Source organism: Electrophorus electricus, chromosome 4, assembly GCF_041902795.1.
Source record: "Electrophorus electricus isolate QZ-2024a chromosome 4, ASM4190279v1, whole genome shotgun sequence".
Taxonomy (NCBI): Eukaryota; Metazoa; Chordata; class Actinopteri; order Gymnotiformes; family Gymnotidae; genus Electrophorus; species Electrophorus electricus.
In genome coordinates, this window is record NC_137500.1 from 10,240,170 (window position 1) to 10,264,085 (window position 23,916).

General features: G+C 41.4%; 3 protein-coding genes across 20 annotated transcripts in view; 2 read left to right on the forward strand and 1 right to left on the reverse strand.

Moving 5' to 3' along the window:
- neo1b (neogenin 1b) overlaps positions 1-9,040 on the forward strand; it is a 69,959-nt gene extending 60,919 nt beyond the window's left edge. For 5 of the 17 annotated variants that reach the window (XM_081712278.1, XM_081712280.1, XM_081712283.1 and 2 more), the window contains 12 exons: positions 457-595; positions 755-862; positions 1,226-1,420; positions 1,647-1,679; positions 1,765-1,830; positions 4,540-4,678; positions 4,853-5,055; positions 5,172-5,264; positions 5,528-5,692; positions 5,984-6,208; positions 6,616-6,737; positions 7,214-9,040. In XM_081712278.1, the coding sequence (XP_081568404.1) occupies positions 457-595; positions 755-862; positions 1,226-1,420; positions 1,647-1,679; positions 1,765-1,830; positions 4,540-4,678; positions 4,853-5,055; positions 5,172-5,264; positions 5,528-5,692; positions 5,984-6,208; positions 6,616-6,737; positions 7,214-7,297 (1,572 nt within the window). In that variant the 3' untranslated portion in view covers positions 7,298-9,040. Of the gene's footprint in view, positions 1-456; positions 596-754; positions 863-1,225; positions 1,421-1,646; positions 1,680-1,764; positions 1,831-4,539; positions 4,679-4,852; positions 5,056-5,171; positions 5,265-5,527; positions 5,693-5,983; positions 6,209-6,615; positions 6,738-7,008 lie in introns of all 17 variants that reach the window. The other 12 variants (XM_027019975.3, XM_027019981.3, XM_027019982.3 and 9 more) reach the window with 10 other exon arrangements.
- A 1,094-nt stretch (positions 9,041-10,134) lies between these two features.
- On the reverse strand, positions 10,135-18,540 carry scamp2 (secretory carrier membrane protein 2). Of its 2 annotated transcripts, XM_027019987.3 has the most exons (9): positions 18,387-18,539; positions 14,533-14,604; positions 14,156-14,242; positions 13,768-13,882; positions 13,510-13,638; positions 13,176-13,335; positions 12,875-12,976; positions 11,561-11,678; positions 10,135-11,375 (listed from the first exon to the last, which is right to left on the reverse strand). In XM_027019987.3, the coding sequence occupies exons 1-9, from the start codon at positions 18,441-18,443 to the stop codon at positions 11,229-11,231; spliced, it is 987 nt and encodes a 328-aa protein (XP_026875788.2). In that variant the 5' UTR covers positions 18,444-18,539; the 3' UTR covers positions 10,135-11,228. The 2 variants fall into 2 exon arrangements, with proteins under 2 accessions (XP_026875788.2, XP_081568417.1); XM_081712291.1 differs by lacking the exon at positions 11,561-11,678 and having other exon boundaries at positions 18,387-18,540.
- Positions 18,541-18,761: 221 nt separating this feature from the next.
- Positions 18,762-23,914, forward strand: mpi (mannose phosphate isomerase). Its single transcript, XM_027019985.3, has 8 exons — positions 18,762-18,924; positions 19,259-19,386; positions 20,235-20,435; positions 20,610-20,751; positions 20,902-21,081; positions 21,270-21,443; positions 21,573-21,781; positions 22,228-23,914. Exons 1-8 carry the CDS (start codon positions 18,909-18,911, stop codon positions 22,441-22,443), a joined length of 1,266 nt encoding a protein of 421 aa, XP_026875786.1. The 5' UTR covers positions 18,762-18,908; the 3' UTR covers positions 22,444-23,914.
- The last annotated feature ends 2 nt before the right edge of the window (positions 23,915-23,916 follow it).

Below are 23,916 nucleotides of genomic sequence, written 5' to 3' on the forward strand. Positions count from 1 at the left end.
CTGTGTTGTGTGTGTGTGTGTGTGTGTGTGTGTGTGTGTGTGTGTGTGTGTGTGTGTGTTTGTGTGTGTGTGTGGTTGTTGGAAATGCAGTTTAAAATTCATTGAAATAACACCCTCATAGTCCTTGGAATCGATCTTGGTTTTCATGTGCTTCACTGCCTTGGGTTCCGTGTGGAACACACATTCTTTCTTTAGCTCTGTTGACGCATTCATTCCCGCCAATCTATTTTACAAATACTTACAGCGCCTCCAAGTGGACAAATATTGAAATTGCATTTAAACGGCTATTTTTCTCTAATTATATTTTCCTGGTTATAGCAGTGATTACACTTTTAGGTGATTGTTTCACTTGAGCAAAGTTCTAAATAGAGATAAACATCTTTAGAAGTGGTCATTTGTGTTTCTGGATCATCATTCTAAGTAAGACATGGTTGGCTTTGGACGTGGTCTTTTCAGGTTGCGAATGCCACCACTCTGACCCACACAGTGGCGAACCTGAAGGCCAACACTTTGTACGAGTTCTCAGTCATGGTGACCAAGGGCCGGCGCACCAGCACCTGGAGTATGACTGCTCATGGCACCACCTTCGAGACACGTGAGTGGCCTGCCTGGGTGGAGCGAACACACACACACACACACACAACGGCAAGCAAGGGCATCCACATGGGCGGCGTAAACACCGACTCGCTCTTAATAACGGTAGTGAGGATTGGCTCGGGCCTCAGCTAGGCCGTGTATGTCTCCCTCTCCCCAGTTCCCACCTCCGCTCCCAAAGATGTGACGGTGGTGAGTAAGGAGGGCCGTCCCCGCACCATCAACATCAACTGGCAGCCACCGTCGGAGGCCAACGGCAAAATCACAGGTGCCTGATGCATACTGCTGCTCTCCAGTGCAGATGTGGTCAGGGCTATAAGCAAGGCCCGCGGAGCGTGGCCAGCATTGCGGTGACCCTCGGCTCTGTGGTGAAGAGTGGGCGTGTGAGGGTGGCAGAACTGCCACAAAAAGGCATAACAGGCTAGTTTAACACGGCTTAGCATGTAAAACAATGTGTTAACAACAAATAGCAAGCATGAAGCAAAGGGTAAAACAAGACTCAGATTCAGAAGCAGTCTAGAATTTTGCTGGAGTCTGAATTGATATATGCATAGAGCACAGAGTGAGCAGAGCGTGTGACTGGCTAGTGGAACCAGGCCCATGTTCCTGTGTTCTCTCGCCCTCTGTCCAGGCTACATCATCTATTACAGTACAGATGTGAATGCAGAGGTGCATGACTGGGTTGTAGAGCCGGTGATGGGGAACAGACTGACGCACCAGATCCAGGAGCTCACGCTAGACACTACCTACTACTTCAAGATCCAGGCCCGCAATTCTAAGGGCATGGGGCCGCTATCTGACACAGTGCAGTTCCGCACGCCCAAAGGTAATCAATCAGTCTTGGCAAATGGTACCAGCACCAGGCTAAGCCCTCTGCAAGGCCAATGTCTGATTAAAACTATTTGGAAGGTCTCACAGCAGCCAATACGACCTAAGTAAGCTTCCATGTATACTGCTGCCGTTAGCAGAAGTGTGTCCATATTTTCTGCTGTTACCTCTACCTCTTCTAACCACTCTTCTCTCTCCCTCTGGATCCTGTCGGCTTCTTTTAGCTGAGCCCTTGGACAAAATGTCGAGTGATCAAGGTAACTGTTGCCTTCTCTGTACCTGGCTCGCAGCACTAATGTCTGGTCAGATGGTTTGTTTCTAATGGTTTAACCTTGATGTCAGTAGGCTTTCAGGGGAAGGCAGGTGGACGCTCAACTCTGCCCGATCACGGATTTGGATCCTCCCTAGGTAAACATGTAATAAACAATAAACCAGAGCGTTTAGACTACCGTCAGCCTCAACTCATTCCCTTTCTTTCTCTTTATCTGTCTCACACACTCTCTCACTCACACACTCTCTCACTCACACACACACACACACTCTCACTCACTCACTCACTCACACACACACACACACACACACACTCACTCACTCACTCACTGACTCACACACACTCACACACACTCACTCATATACGCATAAACACACACCTTTTCTTTACTTCTGTCACTCTTTCAGGCATATTTTCACTCTACTACCTAAAACCAAAAGCCATAGTAATTGAGACCTGTTCTCACTGTCTGGATCAAAAACGTGTGTTGCTTGAAGAGATGTAACGATCGGCCACGTTAAAACCACTTACAGGTGAAGTGAATAACATTGATTATCTCATTACATTGACAGTTGGGATATATTGGGCAGCAAGTGAATGGTCAGTTCTTGAAGACGAAGTGTTTGAAGCAGCTAAAATGGGCAAGTGTAAGAATCCGAGTGACACTGACAAGGGACAGATTCTGATGGCTAGAAAACTAGGTTAGAACATCTCCGAAATGGAAGGTCTTGTGGGGTGTTTCTGTTATGCTGTGGTCAATAACTACCAAAAGTGGTCCATTTCACTTGGGGTGTGTAGGCTGTCCCATCTGGTCCAATCCCGAGGAAGACCTACTGCAGCACAAAATGCTGGCTCTAATAGAAAGGCATCAGAACACACAAAACGTTGCAGCTTGCTGTGTATGGGGCTGTTTAGCCACAGCTTGGTCAGAGTGCTGATGCTGATCATTCAAGTGCCTACACTGGACACATGAGCATCATAACTGGATCGTGGAGAAATGGAAGAAGGAAAAATGGACTTCCGAGGTCTTGTGGAGTCCATAACTTGACAGGTCAGAGCTGTTTTGGCAGCCCGAAGGGGACCTACATAGTATTTAGGCAAGTGGTTTTAGTGTTATGACTGATGGATTTTATGTAATAAATGTGGAATTCTTTACAAAATCATTACAGAGTCTATTTTAGGGGACCTGAATACATGAATAGAGCTTAGGGTCTAAGGCAGCCAACCATGATTACATCAAACTCTCAAACCTATTAATGTTATTCTGAGTGTCTACTCTGAGAAATAGGTGGCAGTGATGTGACTGAATGAGTGTGAGTGTGCAGCTGTTCCTTGGGAAAATTTTAAATCTCATTTTATGCAGGTAGTGAGTAAATTGACATCCTTTAAAACTGAGAATTAAAATTTGCACAGCATTACACAGAGGACAGAGCCATGACAGTGAGGTAATTTGTCTGAATAACTGGTTCTTGTAGGGATTATTGCGGTTACACACACACACACACACACACACACACACACACACACACACACACACACACACACACACACTAAAAAACAAATGAAGTAGAGGATAATTGTGGAGGCTATAAATTATTTTTAACAAAAATGACCAACTAAAGCTAAGGATGATATTAAAGTGGTTTGATTATAGCAAGCATACAGCAATCAGTGAAATGTTCAAAGATTAGCCTTGATATCCATGATAAAATATGTAAGTCTGTAAAATACTAGGTGAACTTGGACCCAGTAAAGCAATGGGAGTAGGTGGCATTCCAGCGAGGTTTCTTAGTGGCGCTGCAAACATTACCCTGTACGTTACCCTTATTGTTAAATCTATCAGTTGAACAAGGTAAGGATCCAGACGACTTTCAGATTGCATGAATTTTTAAAATTTGTAAAATGGAGAGAATTCTAGAACAGTCACTTTTGTGCATTTTGTCTTTTTTTTTCTTTTTTTTTTATGAACTACTGTGGATTCAGGAGAGTCCACTCCACTGAAGCTTGTGTGATTTGTATTTAATTGCTTTTAAAGTACTAATGAAAATTGGTAATGGGTCATTTTCTAGGAAAGCCACACTCCTAGGTGCATCAGCAGTAAAAGCCATGGCTGGGACATTAGTTCAAGGCCAATTTGATTACGTAGCCATGATCAGCTACAGCAGAAGAAAGGATTACTAGTTGTTTAGTCAAAACGAGTTCTGAAAATACTTCCCCGAGAACGTTTGAGGGCAGATCATTTTTGGTCCTCCAGTGGAGAAAAGAGTACATCAAATCACACTGAGATTTAGTGTTTTTAGACAGAAATATTCTGAATTGTGCTACCACAGGTAGTGTCTCAAATCTAAATCCTTTTCAAATGTAACAGCGCAACTGGCAAACATTTTTATAGTTTATGGAATAAGCGTCCTGTTTCTCTCAAATTATTACAAGCTGAGAGTAGTTTTAAATATGCTTTGAAGAAATTATTTTAAGCAGCCTAGTTTGTGGTGATGTAGACTGTTATGTTAATTTTTATGTATCCACTATTTGCCTGATCTATTCATAACAGACAGTTATCATATCTACAGTGGAAATAAGCCTTTGGGCTTTCTTTGTTTTTTTTAATCCTCGACTATTTTTTTGGATGCCTGCAAGATCTGCGTATATGCAGTCTTGTTTCTATCTTATAGGAGACTCTTTTATAGGATCTCTTTCACTCATGCACACTTTCACTCACTTATGTTGTGCTCATTCCCTCACAAACACTTTCACTCTATCTCTCTTAGACATATTTTTAATCTTTCATTCACACTTTCTCTCTCTCTTCTTATTTCTCACACACGTTCACTCTCTTCATGTCTCAGATAAGCCTGGAATCACGGGCAGTCATGAGAACCATATCCTGGTGATCGTCATCATCGTTTCTGTGGGAGTGTTTACCATTGTCGCTGTGGTAGTGGGAGCGGTTCTCTGCACACGGCGCTCTAACTCTCAACAGAAAAAGTGAGGTTTTGAACTTTGTGCATGCGCACACAGCCTCGCTGATGAGTATAGTCTCTCACTTAAAGTAAATATCTGTACTTGGGTAAATGTAATATGTTATGTGAATCAGTCACTAGTAACAAAATATTGTATTAATTCAGTGTTTAAATGTAAAGGTCTAGCTCTCCCTTAAAGCAGGTGTTCACCTCTTAGGAAGCGAGCAGCCTGCAAGTCTACTAATGGCTCGCATAAATCTAAAAGCACCTCCAAAGACCTGAAGCCCCCGGACCTCTGGATCCACCATGAGCGTGTGGAGATGAAGCCCATAGATAAATCCCCTGAGCCCAACTTGGTCATGACAGAGACACCCATCCCCCGCAACACGCAAGAGCCCTCAGGTGAGCCTCCCCGCCCCACCCACCGCAGGAATATGGGGAGGGATGTTGCTGCAAACACACATCACAGTTCAGCTGTAAGGGCTCTAAAGGGTGGGTGTTTGTATGTGTGTTTGCAGGTCATGAGGTTGAGGAGAGTGTGTCTACACTGGCAGGCAGAAGGGGAGTGAGGCCCAAAATTATGATGCCCTTTGACCCCCAGCCACCACAGCGTAAGCTCACACAAACTCCAAATTCCTTGAATCTGTACTGGAGAACGTAGAAGTAAACGCCTCTGCCTTCTTAAGATCAGGCTCTTGCACTTACTGTGATGTTGACAACACTTTGCATTTGAAAGGTGTACACAGAGGAAGTCTTCCTTGTCAGTCCTTGCTTCTCCCATTCTCTGCCCTATCCTGGCTCCTCATGCTGGATGATCCAGGCCAGCCGTGTTCATTCGGGTCGTTAACACACGTCATTTGTCTGCCATTCTCAGCTGTCATTAGTGCCCACCCCATCCATTCGCTTGACCATCTTCATCACCACCACCACCATCACTATCACCCTCCACCCCGTGGCTATCTCCATCACCAGATCAGCCTGAGGGCTCCAGCCACACCCTCCACCCCTGTCCCCTATGTAGACAGGGCTCCTTCTTCTGGTGAGTCTTCTTGGCTGCCCTGTAAAGGCAGTTTAGGGTAATGCTAGTGTTGCATATAATGGTAGGTATCTAGATGATGGTTTCCATACAAAAGTAATGGTTTTGCTATGGTTTCCTCAGCTCTGGAATGTTCTGTCCTATTTCATTCATGTTCACTCAAGGTTCCGCAACTAATTTCATATTATATTTATGCATTCCTGTTGGTGATGCCCAGTCTTCCTGCAACCCTACCAGTCAGTGTTTGCAGTGTGCTGTAAATCCCTGTGTGTGTGGTATGGCTTTGCTGTTTAGAGTCCGTAAGGACCCAGCCTCCTGCTCCTCAGCCCCCCAGCGCAGCCGAGCTGCAGCAATCAGAGGCGGTGATTAAAGAGGAGGACCCCCCCTCCTACAAGCCCCCCTCAGCCCACGTCCACCCCAGCCACCCCATGAAGAGCTTTGCTGTGCCCACTGTTTCTGTCTCAGCCCACAACCCGCCCAGCTCTGCCCTGCCCTGCACGCCACTGCTGGCTCAGCCAGGTCAGCTTTCTCTCCATGGCTTCTGCTCCATCTATATCTCTGCAGATGCTCACTTTCCCACACTAAGCTCGTGAGCTTATGATTTATGTTGTGGTGGTGGTGTTTTTCTTTTAGTCTGGATGTCTGCTCCTTCACATATCTCAAATGTTGAAATCCAACCACTCATAGTACTCAAGAGGTCATGTGGACAGAGCATTGGTGTGACTTCTTCACATCTGAAATTACATCTGAATTTGTAGATAGTGAGCATGAATGAAGGCTCTGTCTATCTTTAACAATCAATGGTTTTACGACAAGTATTTGTTCATTATTTATTTTCTGATGAGGTGATAATCCTCCTCCTCCTCCTCCTCATCATCCTCCTCATCATGCAACTCGAACTGCCTTGGTTATGATGGCCGTTTTAGTTCCTGGCGTGAAGACGGCATCTATTGGTACTCTGGGCAGAGCCCGGGCTCCAGTAGCAGTGACTGTGCCCAGCGCCCCTGACTCAGCAGAAACCAGCAAGATGCTGCCAACGAAAGAGACAGTGAGTTTACCGCTGACACATCCTCACTTAGCGCATGGGTCAGGCTGTAAGTCGCATCTTTACATGCTGGTTGTAAACGGCTCTCTTTGTCCCCTGCTCCCTTTTGTCTCCTTCACATAAACTTGTTTCCTGGCTTAATTCAAATTGCATTTACTGAATCTAACACACATGAACAATAACCAAAAAAAATGGTGTTTTGGTATCTATTTGCATCTCATTGGCACGCCTGTATTTTATATTTTTGACTTCCTCCCTCTCACCGGCGGTGCAGTGTATCACACGGCTTTGAAGCCCTCGTTAAGCTTCCTGTTTACTTGGTCACATGTCTACCTCCATATCAACTCCTCTACCAACATGTTAATCACTTGCTTCCCATCTCCCTCTTCCTTTACACCTTCCCACCTTTCTTTGTTTCGTCCCAACTCATCTCCCTGGCTGTAACTCTAACCCGGCCTCACCCTGCATGGCTCTCTAAGGCCTACGAGACAGACGAGCTGTCTGAGGAAATGGCTCATTTGGAGGGCTTGATGAAGGACCTGAATGCCATCACCACAGCCTGATATCACCGAGCTCCCGCTGGACCTGGAGCCCCGTGCTGGACTCAGAGCCTAGCTAGCTCACCCTGGATGGTCTCAGGAAGGGCCCAGCTGTTTTCCATACTGACTGATCGCAGTTCATTTTAGGCTGAGTGCTTAGGGACTGACCAGCCTCAGCAGACGTTTGTTTCTGCATTTTGCTTGGATCGAAGGGCAAAGAAAGGGCTGCAAAGGGAAGCATTCCACTGACCACCATTTTCAAAGAAGAATTCAGAGGAAACTGGACACTTTTTTTGTTTAAGTGCTGTAGTTTTTGGATATCATAAATATTGCATTTTTTTTCATTTTGTACATGTACATGCACACAATGTATAATCATTTTTCTTTTGTTTATGTACTCAGTCATAAATTTATGCATACCATTGGGAATGTGTGGGTGTATTTATATTGACTCATTTAAAGTAGCTGTGGTTCTGTTTACATATCCATGTAAAAAGAGCAAATGTGGACACTGACTTTGGTTCCAAATGGTTATATAGTTTAAAATGTCTGCTTTTAGCTCTTCACTGAAGAATTTTGTTCATTTCTGGTGGTCTAAAGAAATGTAATGCTATGACATGCGTTCTTTCCGAGGGAGACTTACAACTACAACTATGAATATGCATCATAAGGAGTATTACAGGCAAGTACGTATAGTTTGTGGATGTACAAAGACAACTATGGACCCCAAAAGCTATTTTTGCTACCAATTACAATCCCTCTGAGATGTTAAAATCAGCATGTCAACAATGCTGTAGTTATGTGGTGCTTACCATATGGAGACCTAAGACTTTTGGGACGGCCTCTGGTCTTCACAAGAGCGTCACCTTTCATACCTCATGGGCTCACAGTTAGGCTAGCAGATCAGCACAACAGCCATGTCTTACTTCTTCTGTCTGAGCTGGATACACCAGATAAAGCTGTCCACGGTCTTACCCTGTGCCCTTTGACCTGAAGGAGATCCCAGTACAGGGACTGATTCTTTGAACTTTTAAGATTTTGACCTTTGTACACTTCCAAAAAAAACCACACTTTTTATATTAAAGCTGTTGGTTGTTTTTTATAAAAATAAATGTACACATTCTCCATGTAAATGATGAGCTGTGCAAGGCTTAATATGTTCATGATTCTCAAATATGTTCCACCACTCCTTCCAAAGAAAGAAAAAAAAAAAAGAAATCTGCAATGCTGGTTGCATTACACATGTACAGTATCTCATACAAATGAATGTTAATGTGACTAAGAAGTTCTGCTAATTAATAAAGTCAATGTTTATAAATGTGTTTGATGGTGGGGTGGGGTGGTCAGATACTGAGCCCTTAGAATGAAGGGTGCACAGTGAAACCTTCATTTGCACTTTTTATATGGATTTAAAAAGGGGCAAATGCCATGTTAAATATGAAACTATTTTATGTAACAATGCAGCAGGTCTTATAAATACTACCATTTGATTTGGTGTTTTACAGGCTTGTGTGTTATTGGTTGATGGGTCATACTGCTTGTACACCAACGTTTTTTGTTTCTGCTATTGTAGAATGATTTGGAAATTCAAATGGAAAACCATGTTCCAGCCTGGTTTTTCAATACATTTCTGTATTTCATCTTCCAAGTTTACAAATTTTTTGTAATTCCCCAAAACATTTCCCTCAAATACAAATACAGTGGCTTCAGAAACTATTCAGACCTCTTTTGTTGCACATAGTTTTTACACACCAGTCCACACCCATAATGAGGAAAGGAAAATGCTTTTATAGAGTTGTCAATAAAATAAAATAAAATAAATAATTCACAAAAGTATTCAGACCTTTTATTCAATACTTTATAGCAGCGCCTTTGACAGCACAGCTGTGTCCCCTCTTGGATCAGCCTCTACAAGCCTTTACATTCTATATGACAGATCTTCTCATGCTTCATCAGATTGGATGGTAAACATCTGAACTGCCATTTTACCACAGGGATGGTATTAGCCAGGTGATGTGCACTGCCTGTAGTTCATCATAGTGCTTGCTGTTCTGTGTAATTCTAATCAGATCAGAGAATCTTCTCCTACATTGCCAGAGCCCTTTATCTGTTGTTTATTCAACTCCAAGCAGGCACTTGGTATGCTTTTTACTCAAACAATGGATTCTGTATTTCCACTCTGCCATAAGGGCCTTCATTATGGCGTACTGCAGAGATCTCTGTACAGGGAGCTCTTTGGAACTCAAAGTGACCACTGGGTTCTTTATCTTTCTGACCAAGACCCTCCTTGTCAAGATGTCTAGTTTGGCTGGACGTCCAGCACTAAGAAGATTCAAGGTTGTGCTAAGTTTCTTCCATTTAAAAATTGTGGTCAGTGGTCCTGGGAACACACTGAGCCTTAGATAATGTTATATTCAAGCCCTGATCTATGCCTTGTCACAATTTAATCACAGAGAGCCCCCATACAGTTTCTTGGACGCCATGGCTTGGTTTATGTCCCGTAACTTGTGGGCCTTTATAGACTCAGGTGTGTGTTTTTCCAAACTATGTCCAATCAATACAAATTGCAAAAGGTGGACTTCATTCTAGACATGCCTCAGGGGTAATTAAAGCAAACAGGCTGTATCTGATTAAAGGTTGTAGCAAAGTATCAAAGAGACCTTTGTGAATAAGAGATTAGTTTTGGATTTTTAGTTCCTTTTTGAAATTTGCAACATAGTGAGTAACAAGTAAAGGGGTCTGAATATGTTCTGAGTCAACAGTACATTTAGGAGTGAATACATGCACCTATGAGATCACAGGAATAATGTGCACGGGGTTGTTCTTATAAAACCCAAACACTTGTTTTTGAAAAAGAGACAAATAGTTAATCAAAATGTTTAATTTGCTTTAACACTATATTCAACAAATATTCTTAAGGATAAAACATGGATTTCTAAATTCACATGCATGTTGATTCATTTCATAAAAATGTATACATTTGCTGCTTTCCATAAGGTGCAAAAATCCCCTATAATTTCTTTAGAAACTAGCGAAAATATTGAACTAGTTAAATATGCTAACACTATTTTTGAGATGTATAATTAAATCTATAAGGCCACTGTTAATCAGTTATTTAAATATTTTTAGATCATATTTCTATGCAAGTCTGGCTTTGGACATCTTTGGGTTATCCTTGAACCAGAAGGGATATGTCAGAGGGCAAAATGTTTTTAGCTGAAATTTAGCTAAAGATCAGGGTTGACTCTAGCTTTTGTCTTATGAACTCATGCTTCTCTTGAGAAAACCTTCACTACCAGACCATAATTTTTATGCATCAATTCCTTCATAAAATTTGGCAAGGAAATAAATATAGCCATGTTTTAGCCCCTTCAGTATTTAACCATTTATGGCACTATGGCAAAATCAGAATGAAAAAAAGTACAATTTAAAAAAATTATTGAAATCACAAGGCACGTCATTAGTCTACTGTTTGTAGATGTAAACTATATTTAGTTTAATACATGATTATTTAATAGCTAAATGTGAATAGATCTAAATTCACATTCAGTGGACATCATATTAGGGAAAGTTGAATTTTGTTCATTGTCATTTGTAAATTGATATTGACAATTCTCCCATACCTTCTCTGGTGTGGGTTAACCTCAAACTAGTTTATATACAGCATAAGCAAATTCCAACAAGCTACCAAAAATGCCCAGAAATACAAAGCATACATACAAATATACAGACATCATTGAGCATTTTAACTTCATACCTTCAGTTTCACATGAAAGCTGATGTGAACACCAAAAGTAGTGCCTCTGCAGTCCAAAGGCCAAAGCCTGATGGGATCTCTCAGCCTAAGCAGGCAGGTGGCACCATGCAGGAGCTTGGGCTGGTGGAGGCCACAGAGCAGAGACGGCTTGTGCCGGTCTCAGCCAAGCTTGGCCGTGAGCGAGGGTTGCTGTTGGGTCTAGTTCCTCTGGAAGGAGCTCTGGGCAGCCGAGGTAGCGGCACCGGCAGCTGCGTTCTGGAAGGCTCGGTTGGTGAGCACGCCCTGGGAAAACTCCTGCTGCGCTTTTTGGAAGCTGGCTCCGGTGCGCCGGTAGTGAGAGTGAACCTGGAAACAGCACGGTACCAACAAGCCACAGACTGTGAAAAGGCCACAGGATATTTTACCACTGAAATTCTCTTCACGATAAAGTTACATAAAAAGAAAACTAATTACTGAGGGCCATACACAGAAAGAATATACACAGAAACCATTTGTTCTGTCTGCTCAAAAATGGGGGGGGAGACACATACCATTTTAAGTAGGAAGACTGACAACACAGCACAGATGGTGAAAAAAACGGCGACCACCATCATTATGGCAGCCACTGGCAGGTTTGTACCGACGATGGCGACGGCTGCAATCCATCCACTGTGAACCAATGGAGGAGGATCAATCCAACAAGACCACCTACCTCAAATACATGACTAACAGTGTGAAGAGAAATGGAAACAGGAGTAGGAAAGAGATGCAACAGAGAGCAGAGGAAGAGCAAACTAACAACTGACCACGCACCAACCATGACAGCAGTGAGGAAAGGCCCAAGGGGAGTCCAAGAGCCAGCATTTCCAGCTGCGCCACAGCAAAAAAAAAAAGAAGCAAAAAGCAAAAAGAGTGGCCAGAGCAAGGAAGCAAAAGCCATTTTCAGTATCATTAAAAACTAATAACTAATACAGAGCACTGAAAGACTGCACTTGCACATGAACTGTTCAGCTAGATACAGTTTCCAATTGTAAATATCTCTCCAGCACCCAATCACCAGGGTGTAACGAAGGCAGCCACGCTACCCTGGACTCAAACTCAGGACTGACAGAAGGTAAACGTGAGCTCTGACCATTGGACCAAAGAGCTAGCTCCCTGGCACAGCAGCCAGAGCACCCGTTTAACTTTAGTGAGTAAAGGACTCCCCTTGAGAGGCTTACGGACCCCGTCACAATGCCTTCACCTCCGGGGAACATCCCCTGTCCACTTGTCCCTCCACACACAACTGCCCTTTCCATCAGGGTTATGCCCGTGCCCCTCATCAGGGGTCCTCAAACTGGACTACAACATTCCTCACAGCAGGCGAGGGTTCATCAACCTGGGGCACGCTTCCAATGGCTTTACCGCCATCCCACTTCTGACACCATATGTAACGAAGTCTGCCTTCAGCCTTTGTTACACACGTGTTGCCTAGTTGTCTACTTATGCATCATTTGGTGGATTATGATGACTAGATGCAATTTTCTCTCTCCACATATCAGCATCTTGGATGTTCACAACAGTACTCCTGTCTGTGATACTATTGAGAAAGACTCCTATATTCAAATAACTTCTAATAGAAATGCATTGTGTGTGTGTGCACACTGAGTTCAGATGTTCCTGCTGAAAACTGCAATGTCATTCTTCATGCATGGTTTAGGTCAACTAGCCCCATTCTAATTATCTGTAAAACATGTGCAAATATTTTAATGTTGAACACTTCAGGTGGTTCCACGTCTCTGAATAGGGAACCACGCCTATCCATGGAGCAGTCTGACAGAAATCTCAAGAAGTAGAAAAACTGGAATGGGCTGTAATGTGCTCACCTGTTTCCCCATTGGGGTATGCCAACACACTGAATGACAGAGATCACCACTTGGGCAAAAAAGATGAAGAAGAATGTAAAAAAACTGAAGGAGCTATCAGTCCTAAAACAGACAACAAAATGCATGTTATTTAAATGTTTTATATTTGTCTATCTATCTATTTATATTGCTGCCAAATGGAATTAGCTTCCTAAGATAGCTGTGTATTGACTACAGCGTGTTAACATAAAACAGGTCAAATGAATATTACATCTACAGAACATTTCATACACTGTCTTAAGATTTAATTCGACACACTCACTTGAAAGCCTTGTAGATTTGGCGGTACCAGCAGAGGAAGGAGCAGGGAGTGAAGAGGATAAACCACAGGATAGAAAGGCCAAAATCCACTCCAGACTTGGTGTTTACCGTGAAACATGCCAGACACGCCAGCACGTTTAAGAACAGAGTCACACAATACACTGGGAGACGCAGTGTGTCAAAAGAGGCAATCCAAAGAGAGAAAATAAAAGGGAGAAACAGAAGATCAGGCCACGTTTGTTCATCTTCACAGTATTCAAAAAGAGCTACATGCCTTAACACTTAACCACCCTACAGTCAATGAAAATTATGTTTGGTTTGGCTGTGAAACATACACATCCACAGGTAATACATCATTTTGCAGATCCTCTGATGTTCTAGTGGGATTTCCTCAGAGAAGTCCTGGTAGAAGCATGGTTTTATGGGAAAGCGTTTGGGCAATGGAGGCCAGTTGTTCTCTTTGCCTGCAGAAACAAAATTCTAATATGGTCAAATTACACAACAGAGGGGTACCTCAAGCACTAGCCTTCATTTCTTGTTTATTCATGTGGGGATCGAGCACAGTTCTGCACATGCATGTCTCCACACCGTACCTGTAGGCGCCCCCCTGTTCTGCAGCTCCTGCTCACGTCGCTCCAGCTCTGCTGCCTTCCTCTCCAGCTCCTCCTGTTGCCTTAGCAGGTTCGCCTGGGCTGCAGCAGCAGCTGCCTGCAGGAGACGCACAGCATCAGCCTATCGCTCATGACGCAGAAGACGCACAGTGGCAGCCTGGCACTCAGGATGGACATACACCATGGCGGCATATCAGCCAGAAGGGCATTACTCTTCAGGTAACGGCAGGTGGCGGAGCACTGTAGCTGTGGGCTAGCTGCTGTTGAATTTTAATATGTGGATTGTCCATGTTGCTAAAAGCGTGCTGTTGGTTTGGCTTGAGACATGTTGGCACTGCAGGTTGTGCATGTGCATGTGTGCGATGCTGACCTGAGGGCTAGGGTCCACTGAGGGCTGCAGCACAGCTGGTTGGGAGGGTGCAGCAGATGCGGGGATGGTGGTGCCTGTCAAAGCACCCTGCGCAGGGAGACATAGGCAGTGTTCTCCAGAGCACGTAGACACAGCTGCCTGATCGACTCAATTTCAGATGCTAAGTAATATTAGCCACGAGAACAGCTTAGCACCATTACATGCCTTTAGCAGATGCTCTTTTGGGAATACATACATTTTAGACATTCCTTCATGAATGCCAAACCACATCCATCCTAGGTATGAAAGCCTAGACCATTAATGAAATTTACTATGCAAACAGTACCCTACACCAAGGCATCGCTTATATGTACCCCTTGTGCTGTGGAAGAACTTACTGAGTCAGTGCCAGAGAACGGGTTGTACTGCTGATCCACTCCAGAGTGGGTTACCTGGGTGACAGAGGGATCCTGGAAGACACCAACATAAATTCTGTTGTTTAGTATACTGCAACTCTTTTGCCCAAAGAATCTTACAGCTTACAACAGTCAAAGTTCAATAAACAAACACCAGAGTGCTACAAAATCAAAATGCTTGCACTGTGGATGTGATGTATCCACAAAACAACTGAACTGAATGAAAATACAACCAGTAATCATCAACATCACTCAATAATACACACATTAATATACTGTAAATGATTAATATTGAGACGTCCTTGCTCACCAGTACTCCTGTACTTTAATAATAATGGCTGGAATGAAATGGTCAAGTGTAGTGGCATTACAGTGATACGGAAAGGTGCAGTTAATGTCTACTAATGCAGAAGATGAAAAACAGTGGTGATGACCAGAAAAGTGAATCGATCACTGTATGTAAAGGTCAGCTTGGCCTACATGTAAAAATGAAGTGTCTTCCTTCAGGTGAAAATGTCTTCCTTCAGTTCCTTCAGCTGCAAATTATACAAATGCATGTGGCAATGTTGCACATTTTTAAAAGTAAAGGGGAAAAGTTAGAGCTCTTCAGGACATTATTTCAAGGGGGAAAAACCATAAAACACATCTACATTCAGGCTACATCTTACTCATGTCACCTGATACAGCTTTCAGAATGAGTCATGTCAGATAGCACCTGCTGGTATTCCCGCACTCTTGTAGATGTGTTCACATTAGCCCTGACATGACCAAACACAAGCCACTTTCACACAGCAAGACAGCATCCAGTTTTATATACATGCTGTACCAATCATGCTGAGCTCCATTCATTTTTCTAGCCTTTTCAACACAAGTTTTACGTTCTGAAGCCAGCACCTTGTACACGATTTAATAAAAATAGACTAAAAAGGTTCCCTGTTTAAACTTTAGGACTAAGTACATTTGCATGGCTCTACCTTGGCTAAAATTTCCAGACAAAACTGAGAGTAAAAAGGACCAGCTTTCATTTCTTGCCGGTCACCGAGTGATAATTTTACTGGAGTTCCTGATTTAACTAAAATGCTAGTCTATTGATTCTATAATCCCAATTTAGATTTACTCACACCTTGAAAGTAAACATGTTCCAATCACATAACAGAGAAAAGAGGCGTGTTCCCTTTCTAAAGCAGATGTTCCAGTACATATGTGTAGTTGTAAAGAAAGGTTTGTGAATCCTTTGGAATTATCAGGATTTCTACATGAATGGCTCCTATCTGCACTCCAGATCATAAAAATAAAGTAAGAGATAAACAACACTCCCCGCATTTTACACGGTTGTATCTTTTTTTAAAACAAAAAGCTTCACCATCAGTCACGGCTAGAAAAACTATGGGAGCGTCTAAGATGACCTTAAAAAGAGGGTGATATGAGTCAGATGTAGCAGTTACATCTCTTCAGGTATGGAAGAGATCTTCCCTGCCATAACAAGAAAAGAATAAGCTGTTAAGAACAAGCGCAGTACCTTCTGTCACAAAAGGATATCTAAAGACTTGGCCCTCCACACTCAGACAAAGTTTTAACATGGAACAACTTCAGCACTATTACTAACCTCCCTTGAGTAGTCATCCTATAAAAAGGACAAGAGGTCAAAGTAGTGTCTTCAGTGTAAGGTTCGGCAAGCGGTCCATGGCACTCGTAGTAAAATGTTGCCTAGACAGATGAACTCTTAGCTCATGTTTCAACCTATTGGTAATGTTTATGTTGGGTGGAAACAAACACTATGACCAATAAAAGCCCCTCATCTCTGCTGTGAAGCATAGTGGTGGTGGGAGTAAACTGGTGTGGGGCAACTTTGCTGCATGACAGCTAGCTTACAATCAAATGATTCCAAGATGACTCATGAAATTCTACATGTAACTGTATCAAAACACAAGAGTAAATTAATAACAAACCAAAACTAGGGGCTGACCGATTAATCGGTTTTCCGCTTAAATCCCATTTTGAGAAAATCAGAATCAGCCAATTTTTTCCCTGCCATTGGTAAGTTTTTTTGTTTGTTTGTTTGTTTTAAACAAAAGTTTAGTTTTTGGATTACCTGTTTTTTTTTTTTTGTTGATGCATTTTTTAAATCAATATTATTTTGTATTATTTTATTTCAGACAGACCTACTTAACCACACAGACGATAAACACTGTTAAATAAATGTTCATTTAAAGTTCAACAATTTTGCATTTCATTTGTTTCTATTATTAAAATGTAGTATTGTACACGATGCAAAAAAACAACAACAACAACAAAAAAAAAAAACAGCCAAAAACCTAGCAAAAACATGGTTACACATCTCAATCAACCTGCAACCAAAACAGACTCGGGCTCTTTCAAAATAATTTTTTAAGTATCCATTTCATATTCATGACTTTGACCCCAGTGAAATGCAGGCATGAGCTAAAACAGGCTATGCAAGAAGGACATCATAAAAATAGGCAAATTAAGTAAAGTTTTCCATAAACCATGTCAAAAACTGGATATTCTGGAAGAAAGGTTCTTCTTAATATCCTACAGAAAGGTAACCTTAAAACTGGAGAGTTCTGAAGTTTTTTTGCTATGTAAAAGTGGTAATAACATTTAATACTGAAAAGAGAAAAAATGTTTTTCCTTCTTATCAGTTTAGTGCAGACATTCTGTAACGCTATGATGCATCATGTAGCATTTTATGTACTTATAGAGATGGGCACACTTTAACCTGTAAGGTCAACTCCTCATCTGTCCTTGCAAGTAAAGCAATAACACAGAGACACACATCACACAGATGTGTGGAAACATACATTAAAAATTTATAATTGGAGAGTAAAAAGTATAGCAGCTATTTAGGTGAATCTATAGAGTAGGTGTACCTAATAAAGTGACTCCTGAGTTTATGTAGCTACGTTGATACTGGATCAACCAGGGCTGTGTCAGTACAACCAGAGCATTTCCTGTGGTGTATAAATATGCCAATTCATGCAAATGTTACTGACCATTCTTCTAGGATGCACCTGGATTAATAATAGACTAAAGTGGAGAGTAGCCGCCAGCCTCCTACTATTGTTTATAGTACAATATTCTTCTGCACTAGTGGTCGGTGAAAGACGAAAACTACATCACTTCCAGATTTCGTGAAGCAATTCATGTTGCTAATTCTTTAGCATTAAGTGTGTATCATGAATAATTTCTCAAAGAATAACTTTAAGAACCCTGATATGAATAAGCATCAGTATCGGATAATCACAGCTGATGTCTCTGTCCTATAACGTTAAAGGGTGTAGAGGTTTTACCCTCAGTATTACTATATGGAAGAACTAACGTTTCACGATATTTTCACGTGCCTATACCGTCAAATAACTGAGTGCATTGCGTAGAAAACCTGCCGGTTTCGTCCCGGAATAGCTTGACGTTTAGACGTGAAGGCCTGGAACATTTAGCAAATAAAAAGACAGCGCAAATGTATTGTACACTACCCGAAAGAAAAGGGTTTTTACATAAATAACTACGCTCAGAGAGCGACATACTAAGTGAATTGCATTTTTATGTAATTGGGCGCCTTTATAAGATGACAATGACAGGTGGGTGGTGTATTATTTTCGAGCAACAAGCGAAACAATATTGCATGAACTTCTTTACACAATGTCCAACCCTTCTTTAAAGTAAAGAGTTATTGGCTACGGTGATGTCAGTCATGACGCATCGCCAACCGATCTGAGCCTTACCCTGTTAGCTAATGGTTTCCTGTTAAATATTTCTCAAACCATGTCTGTAAAGAAAATTACGAAGCTTTGCCTTAAGAGACGCCGAGGTCTTACCTGAAAAGGATTTATGTCTACCGGATTTTCAAAAGGGTTACTGTCGAAACCTGACATCCTGATTAAGTTTATGCAAACGCGAATAAACAGTCCTTCTTGAGTGGTAGACGCCTGGACAGCTTTACTTACTTCCGTAGTTATTAAGTGTAGCGCATGCGTTTTAACGTGAGGATTACGTCACCAGTTTAATGGAGTTTTTTTCAGTTCGATATTATGCTTCTAATGTTTCAAACTATATTATTTTTAAAAACCTATATTTACTTTACAAATAAAGATTATTTAAGATTTTATAATGTGAATATAAATGGAAATTGTCTTCATAAAACTGAATGATTTGGTCGTAACTGTAATCTGGGTTAAGATAAATGCATAAAATCTGATCACTGGAGATTTCTTTTATCAATAATTTTATTTTATTTTATTTTATTTTATTTTATTTTATTTTATTTTATTTGCCTGCATGTTAATGTTTCGGTATCAATTATTTGACGTCACAGCATTGTGACTGTAAACGTTGCAGACATGGAGGAAGTAAAAGGTCAGTTCCATCTACGTTTTCATTGATTTTCATTCATTCTTTTATATTAGTTATAACGCTGGATGCCATAACCATGTGAGGTTAATCACGTCAGCATTATTACCCAAATGTATATGACGCTGGTAATGTGCCATACGAATTGCGCAGTAACCAGTTCGACAGTTCGGTTCTGTCGAACTGTAGATTTGACAATTCGAGCATTTACCTGTCCAATTTGCTGTATAACTCCACAGTCGAAAAGATACAGACAGCTGTGACCTTTGTCGGGAAACAGCGCTTTGCAGTTTATAATAGCTGCAATAAAAAATCAAGGATAAGCCTTTTCTGTCCATAGTGTTTCCGTTATCCTGCGTGGTCCAGAACTATGCCTGGGGAAAGATGGGGCTGGACAGTGAGGTGGCGAAACTTGTCGTTGGTGCAGACCCTCAAGCTGTCATAGATGAGGGCAAGCCGTATGCTGAGGTAACGTGTCTTATCTGTAGCATTTAGCCTTTTGCACTGATGTTCTTTACCGCAACCTTAATTATTATGTCAAAAGTGGTTTCTGGTCATCTTACACTGGCCTTGTCAGGTGATTAATTTAGCTAGATTTTATTAAATATTGTTCCTGGTGCTATGGTGTCACATCTATTCTTATCTTCCTGGCTTTGCATTAGCTCACTAGGTCTATTTTCATTGACAGCCTTCTATGACATGCATGTAATGACATGTAAAGGTCATGAGTCACTCTTTAAATATAATAATCTTTAGGAAGGTCAGTGTAAAGTGTTCTCTTGATTTTTTTCTTAAGTGATCAATTATTACATGATCGAAGTGCCTTGTATGTTTTTACACAGTAATAAATGATACAACGCTTTTTGTACAATGCCTTTGTTTATAGTACAGTCTGTCACAGTGACAGTTTTTGTTTAGGCTCTCTGTTCAAGCACATAGTATTTTAAAATGAAACAATGACTAAGAGGTATAAGTGCAGAATATCAACTTTAATTTAAAGGGTATTTACATCTATATTGTAACCTTATTGCCATTGTAACCCTGAAATGGGCAAGCAGAGAAAAGGGTGAGAGTAGCTATAGAAATTACAACCTTTGTAATAATTGAATGATTAGCTACTTAGTTGGCAGCCAGTTGTTTTTTCATTAGTTCAAGCACAAATTAATTGTTTGTACACTGTTAAGAAGCAAGAATGCCCTGGTGAGTTTATCACTAGTATTATTTGAAGATGTGATTGCAAACGGCAGGAAGAGAAATTATAAATGTTAGAGAAGCATTGTAACAGGTCTGATTTATTTATGTATTTACTTGCTTAGCTTTGGATGGGAACCCACCCAAAAGGTGATGCCCTTATCAAAGACAACAGGATATCTCAAAGAACACTTGGGCAGTGGATCGCAGATTACCCAGGATGCTTGGGGTCAAAAGTCAAAGACACATTCCAGGGACAACTACCCTTCCTCTTTAAAGTCCTGTCTGTCAACACTGCACTGTCTATTCAGGCACACCCCAACAGGGTATGTGGATGAAGGGCATCTGTGAACACAAAGTACTTAAGTACCCTACTTTCTAATATACTATAGCAATACACACTGTACTATAATACAGTGTTCTACTTATTTTAAAGCACTTGGTCTTTGATTTCATTTTTTGAGGTAGTGTTAAATGCTTCTTTTCTTTCTCTTTACCAGGAGCTGGCTGCCAAGCTCCATGCCCAGTTTCCTGAGCACTACCCTGACAACAACCATAAACCTGAGATGGCCATCGCTCTCACACAGTTTGAAGGCCTCTGTGGCTTCCGGCCTGTGGAGGAAATTATTGCCTTTCTGAAAAGTGTGTGAAAAACAGTGATATCTCATAGTGTTATATATATCCTTGCATGGCAGACTACACTGCTAGACTGATGTATGATAAGACTAGTGTGTTTGTATATGTGTGTCATCTCTGTTTGGATTGTGCATGTGACCACATCTGTGTTTTTAGATGTCCCTGAGTTCCATGCTCTAGTAGGGAATGAGCCTGCAGATGAGCTGCACAGCAGCGTGGGTAACCCCGTCCGAGTCTCTCTCGCGCTGAAGAAGTGTTTCAGCAGGATGATGAACTGTGAAAAGAAAGTGTTTGTAGACCAGCTGAACATGCTGGTGAAAAGGGTCTCAGAGGAAGGTAATGAAGGCTTTTTCAGAGATTCCTCTCCGAATGCCTGTACTTTGTTCATTGTCATGCACAACCTTTAACAGCTGTCTTTGAGCATGAATTATCTCCTTTCTTAAGTCATTGTTTATTTCTTCCAAACATGACTGAATATGAAACAAATTTGGTTTTTTGGGGGGTTTTTTTATGTTCTGTCTTAGGAGCTGTAGGGAAAGATACATCAGGCAGTAATGGGGAGATGCTACTTCGCCTCCACTCCCAGTACCCAGGTGACATCGGCTGCTTCTCCATCTACTTCCTGAACCGCATTGTGCTGCAGCCAGGAGAGGCCATGTTTCTGGGAGCCAACGAACCTCATGCCTACCTATCTGGAGGTCAGTTTCCCCTTTCCTCAGCCATAGCAAGATAGTCTAAAGTTCAGTATCACTTTTTGTGTGATAAAATAAGGTTAGTGTGAGAAATACTGAAACTAATTCAATCTGTGTGTAAAATATGTCTTCCAGACTGCATTGAGTGCATGGCCTGTTCGGATAACACGGTCCGTGCCGGACTCACCCCGAAGTACATTGATGTGAACACACTGTGTGAAATGCTAAACTACAGTCCGGCTCCAGCCAGTGCTAAAATCTTCCCTTCGGTTCAGGACCCCTCAGACCCCTGCGTCTACCTGTATGACCCTCCCATACCAGACTTCACTGTCATGAGGATACAGGCAAGTTTTAACAAATTCATACACTTTAACAAGTTACAGTGACTTCCTTAGTAGCAGTAATATGTTTATTAATTCTGACTCAAGTTTATTTACTACACAAATCATTCACTTATTGTGGCACAAGTTTCTGTAGTTTGTCATTTGTCACCATGTCTGCACCTTTTGCAGGATTTCTTTTAGAGATGTTTAATTTGTGCTTTCTTGTATGCTTAAACATAGTATTTTAGAATAATACATGGTATATAGGATAAACTAGAGTAAATACAGAATTTACTAGCATATATAACATCAATGGCTGGTATTGTAAGAAAAGCATTCATCACACCCAAACTGAGCAGTTATGGAAGAATCCCAACAACGGTTGTCTACAGTAGGTTCATGTGTTTCAGTGTACTCTGTTAGACTTTAGGTACAGCTGAGAGTTCTGCTGTGCTTCTGCCCTCCAGGTTCCTGCCTCAGTGAGGCAGTATGTAGTGAACCCTCTAGACTGTGCTGGCATCCTGTTGGTGGTTCAGGGGGACGCCTGCGCTGCCTCCGCTGCCGCCCTCTCCGACACTGTGCTGAGCAGGGGCTCTGTGCTCTTCATCTCAGCCAATGAGAGCGTCACACTTAAGGTGACATCATCTGGGATGACAATGTTTCGGGCCTGTTGTCTGCTGTAGGTGAAAGGCTTTCTGTTCCGTGCTTCCATGTTGAGACACATCTCACTACTGATATTAATGTCTGGGATTTGAACCATTAAATGTTGTTCATTGTTGCTTGTTGATCAGAAAATACAAAGGAGCACAAGCATTAAGGATTAGAGGTGGAAAAGTTGAGGTTCAAAAACTCTTGCCACAATTGTGCATCACCCAATTTGTGTCACTGATTAATCTGGTTGCCAATTTTAGCTCATTAGCAAAGCTAAGTGGTTGGAATAAACAGCTGGGCAGGATTTTTACATTTGGAACCTGGACTTTTCACCAGTTGATGATAAACATCTTAATTTTAGCAGACATCATACACATACATACATAAGGAAGAAAGACACACACACACACACACCAGCACATATATGGGAACATATTGTGGTGTCTTTTCCTTGTGGTCTTGTCACTTGAATCTTATCAGAGTTTAATTAAGGAAAGATATTTTATTAATGGTGTGTTAGGTGAACTGATAACAAACGATATGCCAGACTATTTCCCTCTTTCCATTAAACTCATGAATGTGTCAATTCTAATGGGTGAGCATGACAAGTCTTCTTTCCAATTAAAAAGCCCCTTTTCCCAAATGTGATATCTAAGCAAGAACAAAAACAAGCATCTCCATTAATTAGGAGTATGAACATTTAACTTTCTCCCTATTAAGATGCCCATGCATGTATTAAAAAAAAACAAACAGGTAAAACTCTGATTTGAGTCAACCCATGTAGAACAACTATTCAGAATTTAGCAATATATACGTGCATGGTTTGTCTACTTTTATATATGTTTGACTATGAAATTAACATTTATGGTTAATTAATGTAAGCAATGTACTTCAAACAGGGTTAATGAGCTGAGTGTGTGGAGAGCTGATAAAGGTTAGGGTCCTTAAGGTCTCCATCATCTGGATTTCACTTTTACCAAGTGAAAACACTACTCACTCTTCAGGGACTTTATTTCATACAACGCTGAAAATCTACTACTCTTTTGGTCAAATTATTGAAATGTATTGACCTTTCTAATTACACCTTTCAGGTGCTAAATATGAGGTTTAACTTTGGTGAAAAAGCAAATAAGTCTGTATGGTTAAAGGTTGCACATTTGCAAACTCTGAATTTTTATTACATGTATCTAAATTTGAGTTGTAACTAATGCTTCCTGCGCACTGATATTCCTCTGCAGCTCAGTTCGTGTGTCTGGCTAGATACTGCTTGCACTAGAGTTATTATCCTGATGTTTGTTTACTGTACATCTTGTGCACTTTTACCTGTGATCAACTGAGGCAAATTGTGTCTCAAATCTACAAACTGGACTTCATATTATTTACATGTGGTTGCTACCTCCAGTGAAGGTTTGGAATGAAGGCATGGATTGGCATTTTTGCATTTGCAGTGGCATGGGTTTGTCAAGGCTGTACGTAAACCATAATAAATTACAGTAGTCATTCTT